A 23,110-nucleotide genomic window follows, 5' to 3' on the forward strand; every position below is an offset into this window, starting at 1 on the left:
TTCTCCAGCTTGTAATAAAGACCCTTATGTGTTTGCATTGGAATTGGCTTCTCCATGGTCTTTGGGGGTCCCTGCGACTTGGGCCATTGCAGGAGTATCAGATAACAGAACTGAACAATAATGAATAGATAGCATAAGATTTTAAAGTAAAAGTAATGAAACACACACAGTTTTAGGGGAAGTTGACACTTACTGAGCAGCAGTGATGACAGCCCAGACTGCATGGCAACAGCCCTCTCACTTGTAGTAATTAGAAATTCTTCCCCTTAAGAGGATCTGTAAGCAACACCCCCTTCCAAGGAGAGAGTATTGCTTGAGACAAGGACAGCTTTCACACAAGCCCACACAGCATGAGATAGAAGACAGAGCATAGATTTCCCAGACTGTAGGCAAAGGAGGAAGAAGCAGAGGAAGAGGCTCCAATGTAGAAGCATATAGTGCACATGACAGAGCTCCTGAGTACTCAGCTGGTCAGAACTGCCTGAGTGTCTGAGGCAGACACTGAGGACCGAGCAGTGTGAGAGATGTAAACTGAGGATGAGGAACAACCAGGGCCCTGATAAGGCAAGCATCGGGAAAATGCAACAGAGCTTAGAGGCCCAAAACACATATTCTGCAATGGCCAATAGATTAGATCATCAACTACTTTTTAAAAAAAAAGTATTGTACACTGTAGCTGTCTTCAGACAGACCAGAAGAGGGCATCAGATGCCATTACAGATGGTTGTAAGCCACCATGTAGTTGCTGGGAATTGAACTCAGGACCTCTGGAAGAGCAGGCAGTGCTCTTAACCACTGAGCCATCTCTCCAGCCCAGCCATCAACCACTTAACTAGCAGGGACAGTCAATGTGTGGAGAGCTAAGTACTTCCTTAGGGCACAATTTGAAAAACTTCCAAAATGCTCTATGGCCATAATTTTTATATAATAATTAATATAAAAATTCTGTGAAGGCTACAAGTTTATAAGTAAAGGTGAAATAGGCAACACCACCATGCTGGGATATACAGCAGCCTGGAGCAAGAAAGAATCAGCAACAGTGATGCAGTTTATTTACAGGGACTAATTAAGGAAATGATGGCACATGCACAGACAACACCTACTGCAGCTTTCTGTTGGATGCTAGGTTTCCCCACGACTCCAGTCCAGAGAGGCAGGCTCTTGCGTTTGTCTTTACCATGTGACCCTTTTCCCCATATTTCCATGACAAATTTCAAAGCCACAGCAATGCCAGGATTCAGAAAGACAAAAGGCAGCAGCACTTTCCAAAGCAGTGTCTTAGTTAGATTTTCTATTGCTGCCATAAAACATCACAGCCAAAAGCAACTTCAGGAGGAAATGGCTTTAATTTATAACTCTTATGTTAGGGAAGTCAGGGCAGGAACTCAAAGAAGGCAGGGACCTGGAGACAGCAGTTGATGCCAAGGCTATTAAGGAGTGCTGCTTTATTAGCTTGCTCTTTCTGGCTTGATTAGACTGCCTTCCAATAGTATTCAGGATCATCAGCCTAAGGGTGGCACTGCCCACAGAGATGGGCCCTCCCCACATCAATCCTCAATCAAAATAACGCCCTACAAGCTTGCCCACAGTCAACTTGTGAAGAGTTTTTCAACCAGTTTTTCAATTGATGTTCCCTCTTCCCAGATGATTCTAGCTTGTGTCAAGTTGACATAAAATATCAGGAGGGCAGGGATTCTCAGTCCTCCAACCTCCCAACAGGCTGCAAGTCAACTGAGTTTCATTAGCAGTCTCACAAGGATTGCACTCTAACAAACTATGTGGTAAACCTTAGGGTTGCTCAAATGTAGTGCTCCTAGAGAAGTCAGCCCTGAGACAGACTTTCCTGGAATCTCTACCCAGTGTCTCCAGAAGAGAAAATCCTTTACTTCAAATCACAAACATACAACCACAAGTCCTCTGACTTAAACTATGCCCCACAGCTGCTTTTATGAAGGTCGTCACAAGAGCAGGACTGAGTAACAGCAAGAGCCCTGGTGTGACACACCAAGCCCAAAACACCTCTCAAACACTTTTACAGTAAGTTGCCAACTTCTGTTTTATAGCATGATAATAAACCAGCCAATCTTCTCTAGGGTGTTCACTGTTGTTCTTGCTGATGGAGCAGTACCACAAACAGAAGCAGACTCTAGACCCTAGTCATCCTCAGCCAGCTGAGCCCAACAAACAAGTCAGCACCACTTTCTCACTCTCTGGAAGACATGTCTTTCAGGCATGTGTGGATTGCTATGAGATTCTTCTCATGGAAGCTCTTATTGGCAAAAGACAGGAAGTCTGGAATAGTCATAGTGAGGGCTGCTATTTTTGTTATCTGTTTGCTTTGAGACAGAATCTCATGTAGCCAATGCTGCCTTGAACTCTCTATATAGCTGACAGTGACTTTGAACTTGTGTTCTGATTTCCCACCTCTATTTCTCAAGTGTGAAGTACAGGCAAGGGCCTCTGTGCCTAATTTGTATAATGTTAAGGTAGGCCTCCTATGTGCTTAGTAGGTCTTCTACCAACTAGGCCACAGCCTTAGTGTGTTCAGTGTGCTCTTCTCCCCCGTGCTTGTCAACTGATAACACCTTTAAAAGGCTGAAGAATTTCACATGTCTAATATGAAGCAAGAGTTTTGGTTGCCTGCTTTCATCAAGGCATCATGGGTCAAATGGAAATACCAGCGTCACGTGACAGCAGGGGAAGGAAAAACTCAGAAGGTAACAAACACATTTCTTGGGAAGTTCCTGAAACCAGGAAAGCCTCTCCCTAAGGTTGTATAAGCACTGACAACTGTTGGAGGATGAGCCAGCTGCCTCCAAGTTGTCCAGAGAACTGAAGGCACACAGTTCCTGTGAGTCATCACCCACACTGGGGTCAGATGCAGCTGCCTTTGACTCATCAATGCTTCAGTGAGTAACCCAAAAGATTTAGGTTTACTAAGCTACCCTGGGTATAGTTGATAATTTGGTCTGCTGTCAGTGCCCTGTATGGGTGAGCAGACATTTGTTCATAGCTCCCAAAAAAAAGATAACACAACAAAGCTGCTCGTGTTACATTTTGTCAAAGACTCTAGCCACATTGTGCCACTCCTGAGAACTTGAGAGAGGCTGGATTCAAAAGCAATGGAATTATTTGGTGGAAGAAATGTGAAAGCAGAATAGCACTCAGGTTGTGACATGATATCTGCCCAATGCTCTTATCCAGGTCTACAGTTAAAGTGAGTTGCAAGTGGATGGAATAGAAGAATGTGATCTGACCCATAAGCTTGAGGCAAAGAAAAACCTGAGAAAGCTACCAGAGAATGTTGTGGACTTTTGAAATCTCAAAGCCCACCCCTAGTGACACATCTCATCAGATGAGGCCACACCTCCTAATCCTTCCCAAAAAGTTCCACTAACTGAAGTCACACAATCGAGCACAAGGGGCCATTCTCATTCAAATCACCATACAACTGAACCATATTTCAAGCCTAGGATGCTCAGCTTTTAAAGAAAGTTTTACACTTAAAAATCAGCTGGGAGAAGGCTGGACCCATTTGTCAGCCTGAGGCACAACTCTGAATATCCTTTGATGGTAAAATGATAAGAACAAAAGTCCCAGGAGAGAAGTAAATCACAAGCATTTGGGAAAAAAAAAAAAAAAAAAAAAAAAAAAAAAAAAAAAAAAAACTCAGCACAGCACAGCAAAAGCCCTATTTAAGTGGACACAGGCTACTGTCAACAGTGAAGGGACTTAGTGGAGGAGATAGATGGCTGTGTACAATCCTAGAAGACTGCTGGGAATGGAAGTCAATGTGATGGCTCTACAGCCAGTCCTTCACCATTACTGCGCCACCAACATGTGCTTACTGAGACCCACAAGAACAGAGACCAAAGAATGGAGGCAAAGAAGCAGCACTCACACAAAGCTTGCTGAGAAGATGAAGGAGAGATTGGCTGGTCCATGAACACTTATAGAGACCACAGAAGAAAAGGAAGCAATAGATCAACACCTAGAACCTACAGACCTGTAGAAAGAGCATAGCAGGAAACAGAGAAGTATACAGACAGGTGATTCACAGAGAAGACTTAATAGGAAGAACATGCATAAAACATACCAACCTCACTGGTATTCCAAGTCAAGGGAGGGATTCAGGTAGATGACTGGCTGGCCAATTGACTGATGACACATATACTCTCTATAGGAATAACAAAATGCTGACAAGGGTGCAGGAGACAGTACAGTGGCAGCATCTTACAGAGCTGCATGGATGAAACTTCTCAAAATCCTACTTCTGAGGAAACTCATACAGGAACTAACATACAGGTCCACAAGGAGACATTTACCAAGTGTTCACTGTAGTAGTGTATATGTAGAGAAATGAAAAATATCCTAGATGTCCCCTCAAGCAGAGAAAGATGATCTCAACATTAGGACTTCTGCAGTTTTTGAGGTCCCAAAGAAACAGATCAGATCCACAGTCAAGCTTTAACACTATTACAAAGAAAACTACATGTCACATTACAACATGCATTGCTCATGCACACAGACATGACAACATAAACACATAAGTGCAGACTGCAGTGTGGTCCACACAGAGTATTACAGAGGATATTCCCTCCACTGAATACAATGCATAGAGCAGCTACTGAGATCATGATGGGTGAGCAGCACATGAGCTGAGGAGATGGGAGCAGAGCATGAAGTACCAAATCACCAGCTCCCATTGGCCTGCACTCAGATGGTACAGAAGGCTCTTTCTGTCTTAAGGAGAAGAAAGGGAGATTCCTCTGGTAGCCACAGTAATAGTAGGAGCCCCAGGCAACTCAGATGCTGCAGTAAAGAATGTCTCCCCACCTTGAAGGACCTTGGTAGCTACAGGCAGTTAAGCAGCAGCCACAATAATACTTTAGACTACACCAAACCTCAGTTTGCTAGATGGGGCTATAGAGTGGAGCTCTGGGGGAACACCAGAGCACTACAGGCATCATGGAGAGTCAGCAGTTCAGGAAGTGACCCCATAGAGATACTTCTAACTTCCCAGTCTCACCTCACCACACACAGCATAAATCTCTGGGCCTCTAACCAGCCCTTGAGTGGTACCAGAAGACACATGGGACAGCTCCACTGGCCTGGGAAACACCAGGCTGAAATATTACAGACATGGAGCAGCTGATAATGAAACAACACTGTGACTTGTGGCTCAAATCCAAATGAACTATTGAATTTTTCAAAGATTCTAAACATGAGGCTTCTGACATAATATTCCAAATACTCAGGATGCATCCAAAATTATTCAGCATACAGAAAGAAAAAGAAAATCTCATCTTCATGGGAAAACATAAGAGATACCAAGGCCGAAATAGCACAGATGCTGGAAGTATTTGCCACAGACATTAAGGGGCTCCTGAACTAAATAAGAGAAACCTGTAATGCATAAGGCACACAATTGGAAGAATGTATCACAAGAAGAATCCTAATAACCCCCAAAGTTTTCTGCCATGGTCTATATGTTAGCACAGGAACTGTTTGCTAGGAAAAGCACTAGGTTCCATTCCTAGCACTGCCCTCCAAAAAAAAAAAAAAAAAAATTCCTGTCCTACTCCCCAAAACTATATATACATCATACTCTGATAAAGTTAAATTACATGGCAAAGGAAGTTCAGTAGATGCAATCACAGCTACTAATCAACAGGCTCTGAGCTGATTAAAAGGGTTTATCCAATATGCCTAATCTAAACACATGAGCCCACAGAAAGCAGAGCTGCCTCTCTGGCTAGGAGCAACCGAAAAAGTGTGATACACACTGTGATGGATCATTATCAGCACAACTGGATTAAGAATTACCATGGAAAAACAACTCTGAAGATGTTTCCAGAAGGTTTGGAAAGAAGACTCACTCTGAATGTAAGTGGTACCATTCTATGGCCTGGGTTCCTGGAGTGAGTGAAGAGAATATAATGGGCTGATGAGATAGTATAAGAGGTAAATATCTCCCACCAAGGCTGACTGGCCTGTGTTCAACTCTTGGAGCCCACATAGCAGTGAGAACTGAAACCCGTTAGTTGTTCTCTAAGGTCCACTTGCATGCTATACCATGCATACAAACTCATGAGGAGCATACACGTGCACACACATAAATAAAGAGTTAAAAATACTTTTCAAAAGGAGAAGTCCAGCCGAGTGTCATCATTCTCCGTTTCCTGACCATGGAAGCCATGTGACCAGCTGCCTCACACTCCTGCCACAATGCCATCCCTGGACAATGGGCTGACTGCAACCTTAAAGTGTGGGCATAAACAAAGCCTTCCTTCTTTAAACTACTTCTCACACAGCAACCAGAAAGGAAACTAATACAGATGCCGATTATAAGAAGCAATGTGGCAAGACAGTGAGGTCACGTGAGGAAGAGCAGTCAGCCCTGGACAAGATTCAACTGGCCAGCTACTCAGCCAACAGAATAAAATGGAAGCAGATTCTTTCAGAGTCTCCCCCAAGGACCCAGCTGAGCACCATCTTCATCTTGGCCTTATGAGACACCCAGAACCCAGCAGACCTGCTCAAGCCAACTCAGATCCTGACCTAAACACTGACATACTAAATGGAAGTCTGTCCTGATTTGTTACAGTGACTAAGAAAATGTAGCTACAAAGTTTAGTACCTAGGTAGGAAACTGCCATGGCAAACACCGACTGAAGCTCATTCTGAGGCTCAGAGGCTGCTAGTAACACAGCCCTGAACTACTTAGGGTCCACTGATCACTCTAAGGGGTAAATGTTCCTTTGCTTGATTTATGGGTAGTTTTTTTGTTTTGTTTTGTTTTTGTTTTTTTTTTTACATACTATTTAACCCAACAGCCAGCAGGCTAAAGCAGAAGGAACATGAGTTCAAGGCCAGCCTACACATTGGCTCTATCTGAAATAAAATTATGTAAAATATCATCTAAAGATGTAACACATTCCTTGAGTCCTCATCAACTTGCTTCCTGTTTTTTTAGAATTGCTGGATCAACTTAAAGAGAGGCTCCATCAGCATATTCTAAGCTCTGTGATGAGAAACTGAGCTGTTAACTACTTACACTTTGAGTTTGGTGCACTGGCCAGGCTTTAAGTCCCCCAGCAGCTGCAACATGGTGTCCAAGAGCACCCGGCTGGAATTCACCAAGAATTCACGGCCACAAGCAATAGCAGCAACATCTGCAGAAGACAAAGGGAAGCATCAAGATCGCAGGTGCAGCCCAGAGCGCACATCGGCAGATGGAGAGGAGCTCTCCCGTCTAACCTCCACACAGGCATCATGGCATCAACACAACAAACCTTCACTTTCTCCCACGTCTCTCACACACATGGTGCTGATAGTGATGAAGGTGATGGTGATGAAGGTGATGGTGAGGATGGTGATGGTGATGAAGGTGATGGTGAGGATGGGGATGGTGATGAAGGTGATGGTGATGAAGGTGATGGTGAGGATGGTGATGAAGGTGATGGTGAAGATGAGAATAGTGATGAAGGTGATAATGATGAAGGTGATGGTGAGGATGGGGATGGTGATGAAGGTGATGGTGAGGATGGGGATGGGGATGGGGATGAAGGTGATGGTGAGGATGGGGATGGTGATAAAGGTGATGGTGAAGATGGGAATAGTGATGAAGATGATAATGATGAAGGTGATGATGAGGATGGGGATGGTGATGAAGGTGATGGTGAGGATGGGGATGGGGATGGTGATGAAGGTGATGGTGAGGATGGGGATGGGGATGGTGATGAAGGTGATGGTGAGGATGGGGATGGGGATGGTGATGAAGGTGATGGTGAGGATGGGGATGGGGATGAAGGTGATGGTGAGGATGGGGATGGTGATGAAGGTGATAATGATGAAGGTGATGGTGAGGATGGGGATGGTGATGAAGGTGATGGTGAGGATGGGGATGGTGATGAAGGTGATGGTGAGGATGGGGATGGGGATGGGGATGGTGATGAAGGTGATAATGATGAAGGTGATGGTGAGGATGGGGATGGTGATGAAGGTGATGGTGAGGATGGGGATAGTGATGAAGGTGATGGTGAGGATGGGGATGGGGATGAAGGTGATGGTGAGGATGGGGATGGGGATGAAGGTGATGGTGAGGATGGGGATGGGGATGGGGATGGTGATGAAGGTGATGGTGAGGATGGGGATAGTGATGAAGGTGATAATGATGAAGGTGATGGTGAGGATGGGGATAATGATGAAGGTGACTGAGAATTTTTTTTTCCTAAGAAATCACCAGTGCTTCACATTCTGGAAAATTCTGTTTAGCAGATAGTATACTCCCTGCCTCTATCATTACAGATCCAAGGAGAACAGGTACCCAGTGAGCACTGAAACATGGGACTGCTTGTGGAGCTCCTGTGGTACTGAGTGAGAACCTGACCATGGTTAAAAGCAACTACACATCAAGAAGTCATGCCAATACCATGGAAGGAGCACTGGGACCTGGGTGTCTGCAGCACCATGCCCCAGAAAACCAGCCCATAACTATCTGCTCCAGGAAGAGCATGGAGCTCATGCCTGGTCTTACTGGGAGATCAAGCATTGAGAAATCTTTTAAGAATTGACTAATGACTTTTAACTATAGCAAGAAATGGAAATCATATGAGAGCATGAAAACTGAATCTGAACACTCTCCTAAATGTTCTGCCTGACTGTAACCAGTAAACACATTTTTCATACCTCTGGTTCTTCAAAAGAGCATGGAGACCAGACCAGTCACTGGCCCCAATGACTGGTACAGCCAGTACTGGCCAGCCAACCAGTATCTGCACATAGCTACAAGGATTCGCCAGTAAGCCCTGTACACAACGCACCTCTCTGTAAAGTCTTCTTCAGTCTGGACTAAGAAGAAGGCATGGTACAAAATGATAAAGGTAAGTGAACAAAGGGGGCCAAGATGGAAGGAGACGGAGCAGCAGCAGCCGGTCTTCCCTTGGCTAACAAATCTATCCTAGGGAGGGATCCAGGTCAGTGGAGCATCTCATCTGCTTAAGTACTGACTCCATCAGCTGTTCTGACCTCCTCACACACTATGTGGCACATAAATGCACACATGCATATAATAAAGAATTTATACACACACACAGTGGGTACTGCAGAGATGGCTTGGTACTTAAGAGTACTTGTTGCTCTTGCAGCTCTTCCAGCATTATTTACTTAAAATCCTAATGGTAGATGGTATGGAGTCCCCAAAAACAAAATCATAATCCTGCATTTCATTGCAGTACTGTGGTGGTGTGAATAAGAATGAACCCATTGGGTTTATATATTTGAATGCTTAGTCGTGAGGAATGGCACTATTTCAGAAGGATTAATAGGATAGAAGGTGTGGCCTTGTTGGAGAAAGCATCACTGAGGGTGGATGGGCCTTGAGGTTTCAAAAACCCATACCAGGCCCAAGTTCTTTGCGTTTTCTTCCTCCCCCACCCTCCCTTCCTTTCCTCCTTCCTTCCTTCCTCTGTTCCTTCCTCCCTCCCTCCCTTTCTCTCTTTTCTTCCATCTCCCACCCCCTACCTGTGAATCTGAATGTAGCCTCTGCTAGGCTCCTGCACCATACATGTTGCCATGGTCCCTGTCAGAGGACAGTGAACTAATCCTCTGAATACTTCCTTTTTAAGAGTTTGCCTTAGTCATGTTGTCTCTTCACAGCAATAGAATGGTGACTAAGACAAAAACCTAAACTAACCCCAAGACAGCCCTTTCTGCAGCCTTCCTGAAGCCAAACTCTTCACAGAACAGAGAACAGCACATTCAGATTTTCAGAGTCTCATCCATAAAGATGAAATTCTGATCTGCCTTCATCTGCACTCAGAAGGTTATGTCTACCGGGACCGAACAAAATCCCAAGTTATTTCTCCCAAGTTTTAAACTGACATACCCATACCCATTTAAGACGCATGCAGCCCCTGCCCTGTGCAGCATTGCTGTGTACAGTTCACATTTGATCCTTCACTGTATACTGACTGATTTTCTCACTGACCCAGCTAAAGAGAAACACAGTTTCCAATAAATACTCCAATTCATTGTATAGGTCAGCTCCACTAACTGAAGACTGTTAGCAAGAAAACCCTGCTAGACAAGTAGGAGAGTTCTATATAAGAAAATAAACATTACACATGACCAATGCCAATTTTTCCAAGTAAGCAAGACACATGACTGAGTTATAGCAAAGACATCATGGTCCCACCCATTGAATACAGAAACGAACAAGCCTTCAGTGATCTCACAGTACCATTCAGCAGCTACCTCTTGGAACCAACCCTAGAACATTTTTTATCTGTGTGTATGAAAAGTCAAGCTATACACCAGGGACTCCACAACATCTGCAGACATTTGTTGCGCTTGTCTGCTATGCCCACATAATATAGTAGTAGAAACGTCATAAACATCCTACAGTACATGGGCATCCCTCTGCACAGCATGACAATGCCAAGTGGGAATATGCTATGCATGGCTCTTCTGAAAGATCAGCACCTATCAGAGCAGCCTCCTCTGCAGGAACCCAGGCTATTGCAGAACAATGGGGGGCAGGGTTATTAGGGACAGAGGAGGAGATAAATACAGAAGAAAGTGGGGTGAACAGTAAGGGTATCTGAAAGGTCACAGAATTTTACTAGTATCAGTTTACCCAAACATATACATACACAGCCAGCCCCGGCTACATGCTTTCTCTTACAAGAGTTGCTTTGGTCATGGTGTCTCCTCACAGCAATGGAACAGTGACATAGACTAGAAAAATGACTGTGCACGGAAGACATTTAATATCAGTTTCTGCTTAGAATATGGGAAACTGGAACTGCTCCATTCTTCCCCAGGGAGGGAAAGGGACATTATAAAACATCACAGCTTTTCTTGAATACGTCAGAGAGCTAAGGCTGGCTGTGAAGCACCTAAGTAAAGACACTGGAATTTCCAGGTAGAGACACGGGACAAGCATGCTCAAGGCCATGTAAGCCAATCCCAACAAAGCAGATCAGATGTTTAGCAAGCTGCCAGGACAGCTGCTGTGTAAGGCTGACTATGGAAGGAGGATACAGGTTCCTCTCACTAGCTGGGAAGTTCACTGCAGTATGGGTTTATTAAAATTCTCAGAACTTCAAAAAGATGAAAAGGAACTGGCTGAGTGTATGCTGTGTATGAGACTGAAAGATCAGTTTGACAGCAAAACAAAAAACAGCAACCAACCAAATCTGTGTTTCCTTTAGATCAGTTAATAAGTGACAGTGACCACAAGCCCTGGGGTGCTTTCCCATATTATATACCTGACACTTCTCCCAGCTAACTGAGTTAGACTCCAGGGTGAACACTATCCTTTAGACACACACACACACACACACACACACACACACACACACACAGAGAGAGAGAGAGAGAGAGAGAGAGAGAGAGAGAGAGAATCACACTCACACCTGTAATTACCAAACCTGACATACAGCACTGTGTCTGAAAGGTTACCTACTTGTTACAATTCCAGCCAGTGCAAAGACAAACTGATTTTCATCAGAATCAACCTCCTTGACGTCCCCATCCAATGACTTCACAAAACTCTCCATTGTCTGACCAGTGATGTTAAAAAACGTCAATGCTTTGTCCTGAAAGTTAAAAAAAAAAAAAATAGAAATGTCAGATCTTTCCGCAGAAGCCTGTGTGACACCAGAACAGGCACGCCAACAGCAGAGAGACAGAGGTAACTACAGAAGCAGTCATAAAGACGCCTGTGCCATCACTCAACGTTCCTAGGAAGGGAAGCAGTCGATGTTGACACTCATACGTGGCCACAGTAGCAGAATAAGTGACTTCTGGGTGTTCAGCCCTAAAGGAGACACCTGCATTAACCCCACACACCCAAGCTCGGGGAACATGGCAGAAGACTGAATGGAAAGAATGACAGACTTGGAGGATAGAAGGAGTGCAAAATGCTGTCCCCTGGATATGACAGGACACTGCCCTTGTGAACTCCCAGCACAAAGTAAGCCAGTCCACAATCTAGCACAGAAAGATGGTTAACAGGCGCCGTGCCTCACCCTGCTTCACAGAGAAGGGACTAACAGCTGAGGGCTGCTGGGAAGCCAGTGCTCTTCAGGACTGTGGCACTGGCAGGCCCATGCTCTACTGGATGGCCCTACACCCAGCCATATGCAGGCCACACTAATGGCCTTAGTGTGGTAGAGATAAAAAAGAAAATGAACATAGGAAATCGAAGGGACCTGGGTTATGTGACTGAGACATACTGTGCACACATGTGTGTATGAGTGTATAAAATTGTCAAGATTTACTTAGAACCTGAGCACATTTTAGAATGTAAAAACAGAAAATAAAACCTTAGAGAATAGTGTAAAGGAGTGTCCTGAGTGACAGAATATTCTAAGGATGGGGATGGTCTCCCAATTCTAGAAATTTTCTAAGAATCCAGAGAACTGTTTAAAGTCTAGTGAGTAAATTACAACATGGAAATCATCTTTTTAAAAAATATTTATTTATTTATATGAGTGCACTATAGCTGTCATCAGACACACCAGAAGAGGGCATCAGATCCCATTAGAGATGGTTGTGAGCCACCATGTGGTTGCTGGGAATTGAACTCAGGATGTCTGGAAGAGCAGTCAGTGCTCTTAATCACTGAGCCATTTCTCCTGCCCACATCTTTATTTTTAAGGCAAAGTCTCAAGCAGCCCTGAAAATTACACTTTAATACAACTCAACAAACTTTCAAAGGACACTTAAGACCTTCCTTGGGGTCACTTAAGACCTACCACTGTGCATGTCCTCTAAGTGGTAACTAATGTATCTCTGGCTTCCTCCTCTCCACTTCCATTTCTTCCCCCAGAGTCAGACTCGCCCTACTGCAGGTGCTTTCCTCCCTCAGCACTCACTGTACCTGACACCACATCTGTCTCTCTCACAGCTCCCACATGCCTCCTCCTTCCCCATCTGCCCTGCAGAGAGCTGCACACCTCAGCCCTAACCCTCACTCACTCATCCTCATGTTCGTTTCCTATATGCACCGTGTCTCACCATTCCTTTGTTCAAAAGCACTTGAAGACTCTGTAGCCCTCGAACTCTCAGGGCAAAGCCAGCATCTGCTTACCTCTATTCACTGAGTGACATTCCAATACCCAGTGAGCCTATTTCCTACTGCTTCAGGACAGGAGCCCTCTATTTGCTCAAGTGACGTCCTTCCCCTCTATCCTAAAGGAAGACATACTTCTCACTTCTACCTTTTTTCTTTTTGTTGTTTGGATTTTTGAGACAGAGTTTCTCCATGTAGCTCTGCTGTCCTAGACTTGCTACATAGACCAGGCTAGTCTCAAACTCAGAGATCCTCCACCTCTGCTTCCTGGACACTGGGATTAAAGTGTGTGCCCTGTGGGCCACTCTATACCTTTGCTTTGACTGCTTCTTAAAGTGTCCTTACCACTTCTTCGATTCCTATCTAGTCAGAAAGGCCCACTTCAAATTCCTCTCCTTACTGGAAGTGCCCTAACACACACATATAATACTATATACTATGTACATATATACGTCAACTAATACATGTTTAATTTCTATCTTACCCAGGAGGTAAAACACATATGAGCACTGTGAATGCTGTTAGCTTTTTATGCTTTAACATTAACAATAAATGGTTAATATACAAAAACTCCTCTTGGGTGCAGGCACAGAACATGGTACTTAATTTTACACAACCCCAGAGCACCAGGTGACACATTGAACACAGCAGGCATCTGGCCACCATCTGGTGAATGAACTTTACAAATCTGCAGCACGGCAGGACTTGGCAGTCAATGTCAAGACAGACGTGCTGCCTCTTCTAGTCACAAGGAACATTCAACAGTGCTAGACAACTTACTCCTCCTAGGATGGCTTTGACAACCTCCTCACTGCTGGAAACACCCCAGAGGAGGGTACAGGTAGCAGCTCCCATTTGTGTACAGTACTCTGCCTGCTGGAGGAGCTGCTGTTTTGCTTCATTCAGCTGCTGTCGAAGAGCCAACTTCTCCTAAATTCACAAAACAGAACAAGAAAACAGATACTAGCATTCGATCTCAAAACTCTCTATCACATGTTCTCTTTCCCAATGATATTTATTAGAGAGCATTCAGAATTCTAGAACTTATGAGTCATAATCCACATCTCAACAGTTAAGTTCCAAGCATACAGAAGAACACAGGACTGTTTTGCAGCTTACAGAGGATAACTTCATCCATTCAAGTAAAGAGAAAACTAGAGGTGGCCTGAGTCCCAAGTGAGAACACACCCACAGCAGCACTGCCAGACCCTGGAGTGACCTAACACACAGCCCACACTGCACAGTATTTCTAATCAGGAGGCCTGTTGTAGCCAGAGATTACTCAACTGGCAGACACCACACCAAGTTTAGAAAAAGAATTGTAAGAAGTCCCCTTCTAGGCCAATGGTTCTCAACCTGCAGGTCACAATCCGTGGAGGTCAACTGACTCTTTCACAGGGGTCACCTAAGACCATCAGAAAACAGAACATTTACATTATGAGTCATAACAGTAGCAAAGTTATAGTTATGAAATAACAACAAAAATAAATTTATGGCTGTGGGTCACCACAATACTGAGAAACTATTATTAAGGGGTTGCAGTATTAGGAAGTTTGAGAACACTGTTCTAGGCAAACATCATGAGGAACTCCTCACAAGCGGGTCATCAAAGGTGCTGGGAAGTATGAAAAGTATGTGTGGCTGTAAAATGACATTAGAATCAAACACCAGACTTAAGACCAGGCAGGGGAGCTATGAAGGTGGGTGCCCCGCACATGCTCAGGCATAGCACATGGATAACAAGATCATGGAGGCCAGGGAAGGTTCCTGGCCTCCCTCCAGCAGCACCTCAGAACACCTGCAGCTGGGCCAGACTCTGACAGGATCATCAAGGGAAAAAGAGAACCATTCTCCTTGTGACCCTCATGTCTGTACATCCTGAAGAGTTCTCGTCCTCCTAGGGATCGTGTTTCTCTGGTACTAAAATGCCCTTTAAGGAGACAGCATTTCCTGAGAGAGGAACAGGGATGGGCATATCCTCAGCTGTAGAGTACCTGCCTATCATGCATGAAGCCCTGGGTTCTCCCAGCACCACCATGGAGGGAGGAATAAACCAAAAATTATAAAAACCTAGGTAAATTTATTTATATCAAGCAATTAGTTCAACCACAATTTAAATTATACTAGAATAAGTTCACCCACAGTTTAATGATAGTAAAATGGTTGAGGGTTTTTTTTTATTTTAAAGAAGTCAAAATTTAAATAATAAGAAGAGATTTTTACCTAGAGTTTCAAGAAAATTGAGGGTGAGACTGGAGAGACGGCTCAGTGGTTAAAAGCACTGACTGTTCTTCCAGAGGTCACAGGTTCAATTCTCAGCAACCACATTGTGACTAACTATGCCTACAACCCTAGTTCCAGGGGTTCTGACACCCTGTTTTGGCCTCCATGAGTACTAGGCTCACGTGTGGTACACATAAATACATACAGGCAAAATACCCACACATATATAATAAAAATCCTAAGAATCGAAAACTGTTTTCCATGTCTGACTTAATGATACTGCAGTCTGGATTCATGGACACATATGTAACTTCACTGACAGAGTAATGGATCTTATCACGGCATATTTACAAAGACTGTCACACTTGGTTCTCATTTCTTCCCTCCATCACACCCACAGTCAATGGCGGAGATAATAAATACACTGAGCCTGGTAGTTCTTCACTCTTACACAGTTCTGGATCCAGACTATGAAATGGTAGCACTTACATTCAGGGTGGGTCTTCCATCCCACATAGATCAAGACAATCAAGACCACAGACATGAACTGATCTACGCCTGCCTCTCTCTTCCCCAGCAATTCTAGGCTGTGTCACATCACAGCAGCATACCGGTAAAGTGTCATGGCTTTTTAAGCTTACTGAGGGCATACTGGGAAAGCCCCCCCCCCACTTGTCTCAGACTCCAACATGTTTATGTTAAATGTCCTCTGAAATGCCCTGTCCTGGGTCAGCCCTCTCTCCCCTGCTCTGTAATGGGGCAAAGAAAAACAGCAAGTAGCTAGTGGGATTAAAAACATTATGTCCTTGAGAACAGCTAGAAGGTGAACCCTTTCCAACAGAGATGACTATTGTTGATCCGCGGTCTAATATGCCTGCAGAGGGAACTAAATGGTGAATCTCCCAGCCAGTAGCTCCAGCTGCTGCCCCAGTCCATTTCTCCTGAGCACTGCAAGCCTCCACTGGATGATATTACCTTTGTTTGCTCTCCACCAGGCTACCCCAGTCATGTTTGATGATGTTATCTGTTACTTGCTATTTATTCTTTCCAGTTTGGTTGCTACATAATCAATAAACCCATTATATGAAACTGTAAGTACAGAACTTTAAAATATATCACAAGATCTTGATCCATTATTTAAAATAAGGTAGACTTCACCCTCCAACCAGGCATGGCAATATACACGTAATCCTAGCACTCGGGAGTCAAAGAACAGAACATAGCAATATTCTGTCAATGGGCAAAGGAGGAAGTCCACAGGCTGAGAAAAACTGCATCCAAAATATATCAGGCCTGTCACATATACCTTACAGTTTCCAGATCCACTGATTCAGCCCACAGAGGCCTGAAGCTACAACACCAGACTTTTTTGTAGGTGCCACCAACTGAATGCAGTACCTTGTGCTCATATTATTAACAAATAAGCCAGCTCCCCAGCCCAAACAGTAACAATTTATACAGCATTTACAATGAACTGGATAACACAAATAACCAAATTAAGGCATATATGTGTAAGTTGCATGCAAATACTAAACTTATTCACAGAAGGGTCTAAACACCTAGGATTATCCTCAAAAGGTCCTGGAACTGATTCCCCTCAGATACTGAGGGACAACTATATATGAAAGAGGACAAATAATATAATCAAACAGGGAAGAAATGTTGGGTTCTGTGGATGCTACAGTGGGAGAAAAACAGCATTAGTCTTACTCAGTCGTGACCCCTAAAGCTACAGTAATGACTGGCCTGGCAAAACAGACCCACTAGTATATGATTGCTCAAACGAAATGGGGGTAACCATCCTTCCCCTAAGTTCTTATCTTTATACCTAAAGATTAGTCCATCTCTCAACCCTCATCAAAGAAGCTTCTTTGTAAAGACAGCGACTGAATCAGACACCTACAACCTGTCAATCTACAGAATACTGTAGAGTGCTCATCTCTAAACAGGACAGCTATACTACACACACACACACACACACACACACACACACACACAAATTTTAAAATAAATTTTTCAAAGTTTCTTAAATCACTGAATTAATGTTTCCAACAGCTTATTTTTTAGCATTCTAAAAATAGCAGCTCTTTCCTAATAAATTAAAAATATAGAAAGTAAAAATAACACAAAACTGACAGTCTCTATCCTGGCTGATTTGCTAATGGGAAAGGTACATGCCATGAGACGAAAGTGCATGGAGCCAAACATGCTGGTAAATGCCTTTCGTTCCAGCACCTGGAGGCTGGCTGAGATAGGAAGACCAAAAGTCCAATGCCAGCCTAAGCTACATAGAGTTGAAGGCAACTCAAACTCCATAGCAAGACCCCATCTCAAAATAAAATAAAATACAATACAATAGAGGAGGAGGAACTGCAGCTGCCTTTCAGTAAGCACCAAGGCTGAATGATGGAATAGCCAGGGTCTCAAACACTGAAAGTATTATTATTGTCATAGTATGCTGATACGCTGACCTTATTGGAAGTAAAGGGATGTTTTAGCTTTGACTATTTTTCTATTTCCAGTTGAACAGTTCACTGGTTGAACAGGGATAGGCAAGCTGGCTATAATAAGGTTGCTTGTCTCCTGCAGCTGACTTTTCTGTAGCACTGTCTGCAGTCCCTGCCCAGGCCTGTACGGATCATGAGGCAGGACTGGAAGCTTATTTTAGAGCTGAGGAACCAGGAAAGAATCCAGCAACTAGGAGACTGAATTAGATTCCTGCCAGTAAGTACTTCAGTATGGGTAAAAAATCATTATGAAAAGATAGAAATGACTGAATCTAGTATGTAAGAGAAGTATAAAATCTAAAATGTGAGTGTGCTGTGCAAGTGACAATTCCTGTGCCCCTGGGGCTGAAGACTCAATGCAGGGGCTTTGCTGAAGCTGTAATGAAGTTGCTTTCTCTCCTTCAATGCAGCAACTAAGTTGGATCACTGGAAGAAGAAAGTTGGGACTGAATACCTGCTCTTGGAGTGCAGAGGCTGGCCAAGGGGGGAGTCCTGGCAATAGCAAAAGGTCTCTGTGCTGGGGCACAGGCACAACTGCTGCTCTGTTTTGTTTGTTTTTGAAACAGGCAGATCTCAAAGTCACTATGTAACAGAGGATTATCTTAAATTTCTGACCTTCCTGCCTCCAACTTCCAAATGTGAGGTGTATTCTATGCAGTACTAGAGATCAGACCCAAGGCCTCATTCACCACTTCAGTGGGATATGCCTGCTCACAGTGTGTCTGCCCACAAGCCTTCCAGCATTGAGCTTCTGTCTTTCATCTCTGACAAATGCCTGACAGAACAATGTAGATGGACAAAATATTTCTTTTCCATCACAGTTTCAGAACTTCAGTCAACAGTCAACCCGTCCCACAGCTATAGTCAGGACAGGAGAGCTGAGCAGAGTTGCTCAACTCACAGACACCAACAAGCAAAGAAAGAGAGAAAATAGTTCCGTGCTTTCTCTGGGTTCTCAGACCATTGTATGACACAAACAGGATTCAGGGTAGCTGTTCCCCACTTAATCATCACTAGAAATACTTCCACAAACACAGCAGAAATGTATCCCACAAATGTCCTTGGCATTTCTCAGTCCAAGTTGACAATCAAGATTAAATGTCACAAATGCACACTGTCAACCTGACACCCAAACACATCTCCTAAAACCATATCTAATTCCTGAAGATAGCAACAAGGCCATAATTAATAACACATAACAGAACCACCCTATGTATACCTAAAGTACTTTAGTTCATTCCCCCAATGTCTCAATAGTTCCAGCCCTGCTCAATAAGACAAGTACAAAGTTTTCTAAGACTCAAGACAAGCTCTCACCTATGAGCCTATGGAAGGCCAAAAAGAAAGTTTTGCATATCCCAAGTACACAGCAGAATAAAGACTTCCATTCCAAAAGGGCACAAGGAAAGGAGCGCAGAGGCCAAAGCAAGCCGGGAATCAGCAGGGCAACTGTAAGTGCCTACAGTTCCATGGCTAAGATGTACAGTGATATTATCTGGGTGCCAAAAGGCTGGGGGAGCCCATTCCCTACAGTACACCCCTGCAGCTACATGGCTCTTCCAGGTGTTCAGTGTCCAGAGCTTTCCTTAGCAGGCAGTCTACACTTGTAGTGTTTTCAGCGTCCTGGGGTCTCTGCTCCATCTCATACCTACTGCTTTCCCAGGGGCTACCTCCAAGTATTCTTACTTCTGTCATACATTATCCAGCCTACACAACACTCCTTGGAATTGGGTAGAAGCCTATGATCTGTCTTGCATACACAGCATCAGACAAGAGAACAGCAAGGTCAGCCACTAACTTAAGCTACAGCTAGATCCCAGGGAAGACAAATTCATTGAATGTTCTTGTCCAGATCCCATCTCAACACTTCTGAGCATAGTCTTCATCTCTGTGTGCCTATCGTGATTCTGGTCTTCTGACTTCCTCCACCAGGACCATCCATAATTTCTGCTCAGTGTTTTAGCCTGTGCTGGACTATGAGAATCTGGGTAACTGAGGAAGGTTGGAAGATCCAAGTAGGGTATGACTGTACTACAGCTGAGTGGATCAGTTCTTGCCTAACATGCATAAGGACCGAGGTTTGATCTTAGGCATACACTCAAACTCTCAGAAATCCTCCTGTCTCTGCCTCCTGGGTGCTGGGATTAACACCAGGTTGTACTTTTGATTGCAGAGTGAGTCTGCTCTCTGCCATCACTGAGCTACCCTCAAGACACCCTCAAGTTCTATTGTCCTGGTACATACAATGGTGCTAATTTCTAATGATTATCCATTAATTGGTCCCAATTTTAAGTGTGATTTTTTTTTAAAGCCAGTTTAAAAAAATTTTTTCTACCCTGTTTTTTCACTCTGTGCTCAATGTAAATCAGGCTAAATGTGGGCAGCAAAGCCCCTGTGTGAGCCTGAATGCTAGATGACCTTAAATTCTCCTTGTCTGGGGCTGGAGAGATGGCTAAACAGTTAAAAGCACTGACTGCTCTTCCAGACGCCCTGAGTTCTATTCCCAGCAATCACATGGTGGCTCACAACAATATGTAATGGAATCTGATGCCCTCTTCTGGTGTGTCTGAAGACGGCTACAGTGTACTCACATACATAAAATAAATAAATAATTTTTAAAAAATCTAAACATACCAAGAAACCAGATTTTTTTTTTTTAATTCTCCTTGTCCAAGGGACTGGTCAGATTGTAAGGACCACAGAACCACAAAATCTCTGTGAAATTGTTCCTTCTAAATATAACAGGAAAGTTATACCATCATAGTGTCTACAAGATGGCTGCCTTAAAAAGACCTGAGCAATTCCAACATCAGCTGACATGCTAATGTGGATGAGGACAGCTCATAGGGCCTACTCCTAAATGAAGAACTATGATAACCTACAGCTGCTGAGAGAGGGAGTTAATCTCCCCGGGGCAAGGCCCCTGACTATCTATGCCAAGTGGTCAGTCCTAGAACCAGACACATACAAGCAACAATAAACAGACTCAGAAAATTGCATTTATATATTTATTCATTTATATACTTGTGTGTGTGTGTGTGTGTGTGTGTGTGTTTGTAGAACAATGATAATTAAAGAAGAGCAGGTCATGAGTTTGAGAGGAGCGGGGGTTGGAGTCATGAAAAGCATAAGAAAAGGGAGAGAGAAATTATGCAATATTTTAAACTTACTCAGAAATAAAATTCTTCTTTCAGATTACTCAGTTACCTTTGAACTCAGCCTCCTACAAAGTCTTAGAGCACAGACACAAGATAGGTAAATTCTCTGTCATAATGGAAGTGAATGAGACAGTACACTTCCCAATAGAATCCTTGGTCCCACCTGAAACCTGAGTGGTCTCTGCTCCGTGCTTCTAGTTTTCCCAGCTCTCACCACAGCCCTTATTAAGCTCTACTCATGGTGTTTTAAGATTTTTCTAGCTTACATGTCCAGTTTTCCAAATTCCTCCTACAAACTAGCTCCAAAGGCTTGCAAACCACATGGCCAGGTTGAGTCACAGCAATGGCTCTGATACTAGCATTAACACTCTGTGTAAGGCAGAGTATTTCTATTGCTGTTACAAATACACAGAAGAAAAAGATCAAAATGAGAAATTCATTTTGACTCACAATTTCACAGAATTCATTGTCACCTGGCTCACTGTTTGTGGCTGTCCTGGAACTCACTACATGGACCAGGATGGTCTTGAACTCACAGAGGTCTGTCTGCTCCTGCCTTCTAACTGCTGGGGTTAGAGTAGGCTCTGTTTAAATGTCTACCAACTCCTTCTTGCCTACTAATCAAAATCTAGGCCATAAATGTTTAGTCTGAGACTGGAGAGATGGCTCAGTGGTTAGAGCACTGACTGTTCTTCTAGAGGCCCTGAGTTCAATTCCCAACAACCACATGGTGGCTCACAACCATCTGTAATGGGATCTGATGCCCTCTTCTGGTGTGACTGAAAGAGTGATGGTGTATTCTCATACATAAAATAAATGTCATTGCTCAGCACTATTACTGCTTTAGTATTTTAAAATACAAAAATCTGCAAGTCCAAAATTCTACAAGTGAAAGCACAGAACTAGTTTTATAGATGAATTAATGTATACCATCCTATTATAAAAAATGTTTTCAAAAATTATTATAGGGGCTGGAGAGATTGGCTTGCTGCTTTCTCAGAGGACCTGGGTTCAGTTCCAGCACCTACATGGCAGCTCACAGTGATCTGTAACTTCAGTTCCAGAGGATCGGACACCCTCTTCTGGTCTCTGGGGAAACCAGTCCCACACATGCTGGACAAACATATATGCAAGCAAAATACTTGTACATATAAATAATTTTATAAAGAAAAATATAGTTTCTCAATAGTAAAATAAAATATAATTTGTTATTTCCCAAGTATCAATAAGTCATAACCAAATTAATTAGAAATGTTTCTAACTTAATATATCACCAATTGTAAGTTATTTGCTTCCAGATTCTTACCACGTTATAAGCATGAATGATAAAGCAGGCTTGTTTTGTTTTGTTTCAAACAGGGTCTCCCTATGTGGCCCTGGATGCCATGAAACTCACTACGTACACCAGACTGGACTCAAACAGACATAGATCCACCTGCCTCTGCCTCCTGGGATTAAAGGTGTGAATCATCATGTTCAGTGGAAGCAGCCTTTTAAATACAAAATTTAAAAGGAGGCTGGTGAGATGCTCAATGGATAAAGGAAAGGTACTTACTTGCCACAAACCCAGAACCCACATGGGGGCGGGGGGAGAAACAACTCCCACAAGTTGTCCTCTAAACTCCACACAAAGTGAAGCATACCCTAGCCTGTATAATATACATAAATATTCACACCAGATACTCTCTTGTGTCCACAGACTCTAAACGTACCAAAAAATATGTATACTAAAAGGAAGCGAATGGTCTACCTATTAAATGGTTATAAACTCCATTAACAGTTCACCTACCTTCAAACCTACTCAAAATACACATCTTTGAAACTACAATCTCCTGAGGGTTAATAGAGCAAGTTGCTCCTCAGGAGCAAAAGGCAGCAAAGCAACAGCATCTGGACCTAACCCATTCTTGGTTGGGTTGCCTTGCCCAAGAGCCTACCTTCTTCTCCCTCCCACTGTCTGCCTGTGCAGTTTCTAGCCGGGCTTTGAAGTGTTCACGGTCCAATCGCAGCTGCTCTAATTCTTGTTCTTTTCTTTCCAGGTCTAGAAGAGACAGAAAAATACTTAAGACATGTCAGACCACATACAACGTTCTTATAGTCCTGTGTCTTAAGTTCCTTCCATTTTTCAAGCTTTACCAGAA

At 43.5% G+C, this 23,110-nt stretch overlaps 1 protein-coding gene across 3 annotated transcripts in view; it reads right to left on the minus strand.

The window, feature by feature from the left end:
* The window catches only part of HSF2BP (heat shock transcription factor 2 binding protein), an 80,316-nt gene that overhangs the window by 43,922 nt on the left and 13,284 nt on the right, over positions 1-23,110 (minus strand). For all 3 annotated transcript variants that reach the window (XM_080938174.1, XM_080938172.1, XM_080938173.1), the window contains 4 exons: positions 22,907-23,010; positions 13,862-14,011; positions 11,471-11,603; positions 7,058-7,175 (listed from right to left, as the gene is read on the minus strand). In XM_080938174.1, coding sequence (XP_080794300.1) covers positions 7,058-7,175; positions 11,471-11,603; positions 13,862-14,011; positions 22,907-23,010 — 505 coding nt within the window. The remainder of the gene's footprint in view (positions 1-7,057; positions 7,176-11,470; positions 11,604-13,861; positions 14,012-22,906; positions 23,011-23,110) is intronic.

This window comes from Micromys minutus, assembly GCF_963924665.1.
Source record: "Micromys minutus genome assembly, chromosome: 25".
Lineage (NCBI taxonomy): Eukaryota > Metazoa > Chordata > Mammalia > Rodentia > Muridae > Micromys > Micromys minutus.